This window comes from Micropterus dolomieu, linkage group LG23 (assembly GCF_021292245.1).
Source record: "Micropterus dolomieu isolate WLL.071019.BEF.003 ecotype Adirondacks linkage group LG23, ASM2129224v1, whole genome shotgun sequence".
In the NCBI taxonomy this organism is placed as follows: Eukaryota; Metazoa; Chordata; class Actinopteri; order Centrarchiformes; family Centrarchidae; genus Micropterus; species Micropterus dolomieu.
In genome coordinates, this window is record NC_060172.1 from 20,854,128 (window position 1) to 20,862,542 (window position 8,415).

The following is an 8,415-nucleotide window of genomic DNA, read 5'->3' on the forward strand; positions in this document are numbered from 1 at the left end:
GTAAGTCGTAATGATGCCATTAAACTTTTAATAGGCTTTAATTGAGCAGCACAAATTCTGCAAATCCAATGGAGGGAGTTAGACTGCAATCCCCACTCCCCTCTCTCCCCGTGAATTAAGCTTCACCTTGAGGTTAAGCGGCATGTGACTGGCTCGACAAAGAGGAGGGGGTGCCCGGAGAACACCCTGAGGAATTTAGGCATGTGAACGGGGCTTTCTCACTTTGTGAGTACCCTATTTGTTTCATTTCTTGGTAACTTCGAATTAAAGCCTTGCTGTAATGTGGCTCCTGACAATCCTAAATTTCACGTTATGTTTTGCGGCCAGCTATCAACAATTCCCTCGTCTGTGTGCCACCCGCGAAGCCTTGCTCACCAAGGAGTGCTGCCCGTCTTGGGAAGGAGACGGCTCGCCCTGCGGAGCCAGCTCCGGCCGGGGCTTCTGCCATGATGTGGAGGTCCCGGACCAGCCGGATGGGCCGCAGTACCCCTTCTCCGGGTTGGACGACAGGGAGAAGTGGCCCTTGGTTTTCTACAACCGGACGTGCCAGTGTGCAGGGAACTTCATGGGCTTCAACTGCGCGGACTGTTTGTTTGGCTACTTTGGAGTGAACTGCAATGAGAGGAGAGAGTCTCTGAGGAGGAACATATTTCACCTTTCCAGAGCCGAGAGAATCAGATTTGTGTCCTATCTGAACTTGGCCAAGCAGACAATAAGCAGGGACTATGTTGTTGTGACCGGGACCTACCAGGAGATGGAAAACGGCTCCAACCCGATGTTCGGTGATGTGTCTGTGTACGATGTGTTTGTGTGGATGCATTACTATGTGTCCCGGAACGCGCTGCTTGGCGGGCCGGGGAATGTGTGGACCAATGTGGACTTTGCCCACTGGGCGCCTGCGTTTCTCCCGTGGCACCGCGCATACCTGCTGCACTGGGAGCATGAGATCAGGAAGCTGACCGGAGACACGAGCTTCACCATCCCGTACTGGGACTGGAGGGATGCCCAGGAATGTGACGTGTGCACGGACGAGCTGATGGGGGACCGGAGTCCCCAGGACCCCACCTTACTCAGCCCAGGCTCCGTCTTCTCTTCTTGGAGGGTAGAGTAACTTTTACTTTTATTTATTTAAAGATCACCCCAAAAAAGTGAAATTAATATTGAAACTCATTCACACTGTGTAGCCTACTTTTAAGTTAAATAATGGATAAAAATAGCTGTTCTTCCTGATCAGCAGGATTTTTAAAATGCTTTTACTGTTTTGGCATGCTTGGGTGAGCTTTATTTTGACAGCAATTGCCCTATATTTTAATTAAAGCATTTAAAAATGTCTTGAAATTCTGACAGGGGCTTATTCTTCATTAGTTTATACTAACAGCACATGTAGCCTAAATAGATGGCCACTGGTGATTTGCCATCAACTGTCTAATTTCACAAGAAGGGGAGACAAAAAAATGAAAAGAAAACATATGTAGGCCCTACTGCGCAACCTACTGCACACACATTTTTTTTATTATTTATTTTAATTAGGTTTACCATAGTAATTTATGTTGCCTGAAAACTAATAGCAGTGCCATTTCACTTTATTTTTGGTCTCTCTTTTTTTCATGTGCTGCATTGCAATATGTTCCTGTGTGTCTCCATCAACAGGTGCTGTGCTCCCAAGCTGAGGAGTACAATGACAGAGGTGTGTTATGTGATGCCACGGAGGAAGGCCCATTGCGTCGTAACCCTGGAAACCAAAACCGTAGCGTGGTCGAACGATTACCAACTTCAGCAGAGGTGGAGTTCACTGTCAGTCTGACCAGCTATGACACGGGAGCCATGGACCGCAGTGCCAACATGAGCTTCAGGAACACTCTGGAAGGTCAGATAAGCTTGACCAGAAAGATACACACACACACACACACACAAACATTCAGACTGTTCTATATGATATGATATCACTCACAGCTCTGCTCTACTACTCTTTACTCTCACTGTGTTAATCTGGTTCTCCATGTCTTATTCCTGTAATGTGCTGCCTATGTGTAGGCTATTATTTGCACTTTCATTTGTACATTCATACATTTAGTTTATTTGCACTGTGTGGCTATAACAGAAGAAGGGATACTTACCACATTCAATAAGGCTGATAATCTGACAACTCAAGTTGGTTTACATAATGCATTATAACATATTTTTTTCTTATAAGACGCTGTTATAATGCTTTTATCAATGATTTGCAGACATAATTCATAAATAACCACTAACACTGTAACCATTTTAAAGTAATGAAAGTGACATTTACTGAAACTGAAGGTTACAAATAATTAAAGAACTATCCAGCAATTGGATTGTCTGAAGTTGAAATTCACTTTACTAATATTGTGCATCAGTAAAGTTTCTACTGAGTGTCAGGTGACTCTTGCAAATAACTGGTTTATATTCAGGGTATACATTAATCTAACATGGGTTCAGGATTCCAAATTCTGCACAAATCCAGCTATTGTAGGAAGGCTAAATGACACATTGTTAAACTATTTTCTATTAATAGTAGGTTGAATATCAGAGAAATATGCAAATAAATGCTATATCCAACATAGCTTTAGAGTGTTGTGATGGTTTCCAAGGATACCTATATCAGATCTGAACACATTCAAATATCTCATACTTCATAAAAATTAAATATAGTCCAATGTAGACAAGCTTTATGGATTATTATTGCCATTGTTATACACATCCTGTCTGTTTGACAGGTACATTCCAAAATGCACTATTATATATCCATCTTGGATGAGAAAATGACCTGAATACTCAGGGTTTCCAAAGCATAAATGTTCTTATTTTTTCATATTGCCAATAAAAGACCTAGGGTATCTTGGGTTTTCTTTGAAAAATGCCATTATTTGTTTTGATTTTGTCTGACAATGTCTCCATTTTACAACAAAAAGTCTTTGTTTCCCTAACTTATACATGCTACTGCCACCTTTGTTAATACTAATTAAAAATCTTTTCATCTTGCAGGATTTGGGGATCCTCAGTCTGGGTTAGGAAACTTTTCTCGTAGGGGTATGCATGCTGCACTCCATGCCTACATGAACGGATCCATGTCCTCAGTACAGGGCTCAGCAAATGACCCCATATTCCTTCTCCACCATGCTTTTGTTGACAGGTGAGATACACACAGACACACATTTTATCATTTGAATACACTAACGCACTTGCACCTAACACAGCAATATTGATTTTTGTTTTTATTTTTCCATGACAGCATTTATGAGCAGTGGCTCAGGAGGCATAGACCATCTCCATCAGAGTATCCAGAGTCTAATGCTCCTATAGGGCACAATGGCGAATACCACATGGTGCCCTTCCTGCCCCTCCACAGAAACAGAGAATACTTCATTTCCAGCAAGGTCCTTGGATATGAGTATTCATATCTGCTGAATGCTAGTAAGTTCTGTCTAAGCTGAACTTTTCTATTTTCCACATTGACTTGCATTTCAGGAAATTATTTACTGATATCGATTATTATCCGAATTATAATTTAGCACACCCAGATATAGTTTACTTACTCTGCTTGTTTTACTTTTTTTCCAGACCAGAGGCTTACAGAAACCATACGTCCTTACCTCGAGGAATTACAGGATGTCTGGCCCTGGCTGCTGCTTGCAGGGCTCTGTGGAGGAATTGTAGTAATGTTCATAGCTGCTGCTGTACTGCCTGCAAAACGACGGCTACATAGGGGGAAGTGGAAAATGTTATTTGCTCTCTCAGAAAGACAGCCACTTATCAGGAGCAGTGACATAGAGGAAAACAAACAACGTAACTACCAAACACCGATGTGAAGGCATGACCTGAAAAGCAGTGTTGTTATGTATTTGTCGTAAAGCACCGGACAGATGATAACATTTCTTGTTCCTTCACTGTGCCTGCATTTCAAAACTTCACCACATACTTGTCTTTTTCTCTTTTCAAGTAGTAATTCAGCAGTGACATAGTGCCACCTATTGGTCTGGAATAGGATTGGCTTTTTAGAACACAACAACAACAACCCCCCTTTCAAAGTGTTACTTCTACACAAAACAAAGTGGGATTTGTATTCTCACAGTGACAGATTATATGTCCCTCTTGTGTTCTCAAGTGACAGTCTTTCATCCAAGAATGTTTTTTATTTTGCTGGCGTCTTTTCATACACTGTCACTTGTTGCAGGCTCGTAAGCCTCTGTTCTTCTGCTGGGTATGTGAAGGTCTCTGGCAGCACAGACAGGTGTGAAGCATCCGAGGTCTTTCCATCTGTCAGAGTATAGCTGTGAGGTCCTTTCTGCTGTGTCACTTTAAGAGGCTCTCTGGACTTTCCTTTGTTGATATGCACAGGGTTTTCTCGTGTGCACAAGGCTTCTTGGGTGCAGTTTAGGAGTCTTGGCATGTCTGTTGACATCAGTGTATGTTTTCATTTGTAACTGCTTCTTTGCAACTCTGTCTCTCAGTTTATTATCCTGAGCAGCTGTGAGCTTTGGCTGGAGAGTTTAGTTCTAATCCTTCTTCCATGCATGAGCTGGAAGGGTGACATCTCTATGGTTGCATCTGGTGTAGCTCTGTAGGCTTAAAGGAACTCAGTGACATTTTCTCTTCTGGTGCTAAATCCTTCAGAAAAAGCACAGCCAGTTCAAGGATAACAACCTCTCTCACCTCATGTTTTTGACTGGAGCAGCATACTTTTTTAATGTGCCAAGTCGTTCCACATGATTTGCATATTTTGTTTGTGGCAGAGCATTTGCCAGATGCTTATCTCAGTCATTTCTGTAACATTTGTGTGTATGTTCAATAATCTAATCTAACTGATCTTTTGTGAGGTTACCTGCATGGTTGGAGGATTTTGTGTTTCTTTGGCATGGAGAGCCATTTTATACAAAATCCCACCCAAACTATACACCACCTATCCGCTTACCAGCTACCCAAAGGGCACATTACTTATCCAGCCAGCACAGCTAAAATGTTAACTGTGCTACTGAACACACACTCCTATGCAAAGCTGCCTCTACACCCAACCTGTTCTCACTCCCGGACTCCTCACATATGGACGCATAGTGAAGACCCATCGGGGGATCCCTATAGCGTCATAGTTCAACGCAGAAGGGGTAGCCCTGTAACGTTTTTGACGGTTTAGGTAGGTATATAATAGCCTATTTAACAGAAAAGACTGAGTAAGGAGGTGGTTGGAGTGGATGGAGGGCCAGAACCCTGACTTTGAACCAAGAGAGCTGTGTTCATGTCCCGTGTGAAACAAAAAGTCAACATTAAATATTTTGATTTAAGTTAAGCGAGTTACTTAAATTGACGTGAGGTAAGTTAATTTACGTGTAAACTGACGTATGTAGTTATTTTAACCCAAACAATTATCTTTTCCTAACCTTAACCAAGTAGTTTTGTTGCCTAAACCTAACCAAATTGCAACGTTTCGCAAACTTTAATAACACGGCATTTCAAAAAGATTTATTTTGAAAGGCTAACCGGACCTTGCATATTTATTGTCGCTAAGCTTGCTAACTTGACTGCGGTGCCCTGAACGTGTAAAAATGACATAAAGGGGGTAGCCAGGGCGTTAAAAAGCGACTGAGAATGTGAAAGACGTAGTTGATTTTTCACATTGTGTAAAAAGGCTTTATGTGTTTTGGGTTAAGGTTGTGATTTCACTTTAGTTTATGGTACACTTCTTTTGTAATGTGTCGCAAATTATCCTCTAATGAATTCTAATAAGGGTCTAACAGGGAATGAAGATGCGATGTCCTGGCAGATTCCATAATGTTCCTGGGGTTAGATAGTGACATAGCATTAAATGATCTGACCTCTTAACATCAGATCATTGAATGAACACCAACTGTGTTGAGTGCGTGATGTCCATTGGTGGTTGCGCAGGTTAACTGGATAGGTGGTGTGTGATGGCTGTCTGGCAAGGGTGTATAATTTAGTAGGGAAGTAGCCTTTTTGTCCCAAGCTATCATTTTAATCAAAACAATAGCTTCATTGTGGTTTGGTCCGCTCCTTATGTTTTTCAGATCTTCTTTCAAACTTTATTTCTAAAAACTCCTGCTGGGAGATGTTTTAATTGTCCCCTCAAACACTGTCATTAAATATCAGTTCTTGATGTAACTGGACAGGTGGTGTGCAGTTTGGGTGGGGATTTGAATGAAATTGCCCTCCATATGTTAGCAATAGTTTCATCATATCTCTGCGCTCCTTGTCAAAACTTATGTTTCTCAGTTATGACATTCACCTTCTGCACAAAATGTTATTTCACAAAGCTGTTGCCAATAACTAAAAGCCAGTCCAATACACTGACTGTATTAAAAAAGTGGGTGTTACCATGACGTCACCCATTGGTTTGTGGACTAGCATTTTAAGGATTTGAGTTTGGGTTTTTTTTGGAACCAGAAGTGACCATATTGGAATGATAATTTTGGCTAGCGAAAAACAAGCTTAAAACAAAATGTAAGCTAGTACCAGGCGCCAGGCCCGGAGATGGCATAGACGTGCATTCTCCCTATTAGGCTACAAGTTAGTGTACCATCAAAATGATTTTGAGGCTATGTAAATTTCTACACTGCTTTAAAATGAATTCATCTTCATTTCCCCTCAGTCCCTCTGACTGGACTGGTAAATCAATGGAGTAAAACTTATATTACTGGGGAAATATAGATGACTCTGATTGGCTAGTACTCGTTGCCCCCATTGGTTAAGGTTAGAGGGTTAGCTAATCAGAGGCAGAGTAGTAGGCAGGACTTGCACAAAAGTGGTTTCCGTCAAGTGAGAGCTGTCAAAAATCTGGTTGGAAAAAAAATTAAGTGTCAGGTTCATTCACTCGTGTCACCTTATGTGTCACCTCAGTGAACAAGTTTGCTAGCTATCTAACCAGCTTATGAACTACGGACACGATGAAGGTTTTCTCAAGGAGTAAACCTCAGCTGGCTACCGTCCACTGAAAGTGGATCAACAGCATCAGCATCTGCAAGTGAATCATGGACAGGTGTTGTTTCAGGTTTGTGAATCCACAGCTGTAAGTTACACTTGTTGCAGTGAGTTGGTGAGGTTACTATTCTCATCTTTATGTATTGCTGGCCAGCTAACGTTGGCTACAGTTATCTCACTAGTAGAGATAAACGGATGATACAGAAGGTCTGAAGCTTGTTTCACTCATGGTGGCAGTGTTCTGATGATTTATGCTTCCTTGTCGAAAGATGCTACCTAAGCTGTTCAAACCTTGAAGTGATCATGTGACCGATGATGTCACTGGTGCTTCAGAACACGGTTCTTTAATTGTTAGAGTTTTGAAGGTTTAACAGCTAAACTCTGGAAGGCATAAGAAGAGAGCAAAATAATAGCGAAATTTCCTATTATTCCTGTAATTTCCTCCTGATACCAAGTAATGATAGTGTTGTGTAATAATATAATACAAGTAATAGGCTAATTTATTAAATTTACATGAAATGTTACATAAATATCAACCATGAAGTTTCAAAACATAAACTACATAAGTTACACCAAAGAAAGGTACATTCATGAATTATCAGCAAAGATATATTATCCACGCTTCCTCCACAATAACATCTATATTTAATGCAGCACTTCTTGAACAAAGGTAAACAGGTTTAATAATAATACGCATGCTCCTTGGAGTTTTAAAACACACAAGACTAAAACTATTAATATCAGCAAGGTGTTGTTGTGCTTCCCCAGTCTTGAAGGGCTGCTAAAGTTTTAAAAGCCACCACATGTCACTGTGTTACTCTTTGCGGAGTAAATGTTCTTCTGTTGATCTAAAATTCATTTTGAGTACTTGGCATTGTTGGGGATTCTTGATTTGCTATTAGATCATGACAAAAATGGTTTCAAGATGAGTAATGCTGTTAATGCCAAATTACTACCCTATGTTATGTATCTTAAAAATAGTTACATCAGACAATTTGTGCCTCCTTTTAGGTGGCAGGACTGAACATTAGTCATCCTCAACATTTAAAACGACACTCTTATCTCAAACAGCTTGAAAAACAATGTGCACACATTTAACACACTGCTATACTTCCTGTCTTTTTCTCTTATCAAGTATTATACAGCAGACGGTAACATGCATACGGGTACTTTGCAAAACTGATTTCAAGATTTGAAGATTTAATATACAGTATGTGATGTGTTGGATTACAATTTTTGCGAGTTAGTATGCATTCATTTCTGGGGCAGCATTTGTGTCATGACATGTCATGTCTAATAATGAATGACTCAATACCAAAACACTGCTTATCCAGACATCTATACATATTTAAATCACTAGCGTTAGGCTCAAGTTTTGTCTGTAAATAACCAACCAGTCAATAACCAACTGTAGGTGGAGTTAGATCTTTACTGCTGCTGCTATACTGTAGCCTGTCACTGTGC

At 40.7% G+C, this 8,415-nt stretch overlaps 2 protein-coding genes across 2 annotated transcripts in view; both read left to right on the forward strand.

Moving 5' to 3' along the window:
- The window catches only part of LOC123963764 (tyrosinase-like), a 1,902-nt gene extending 1,771 nt beyond the window's left edge, over window positions 1-131 (forward strand). The window contains exon 3 of the mRNA XM_046040806.1: window positions 121-131. Coding sequence (XP_045896762.1) covers window positions 121-131 — 11 coding nt within the window. The remainder of the gene's footprint in view (window positions 1-120) is intronic.
- Window positions 132-242: 111 nt separating this feature from the next.
- LOC123963968 (tyrosinase-like) lies at window positions 243-4,828 on the forward strand. The gene is made up of 5 exons (XM_046041103.1): window positions 243-1,102; window positions 1,651-1,867; window positions 3,007-3,154; window positions 3,254-3,435; window positions 3,583-4,828. Exons 1-5 carry the CDS (start codon window positions 281-283, stop codon window positions 3,828-3,830), a joined length of 1,617 nt encoding a protein of 538 aa, XP_045897059.1. The 5' UTR covers window positions 243-280; the 3' UTR covers window positions 3,831-4,828.
- Window positions 4,829-8,415: the final 3,587 nt, after the last annotated feature.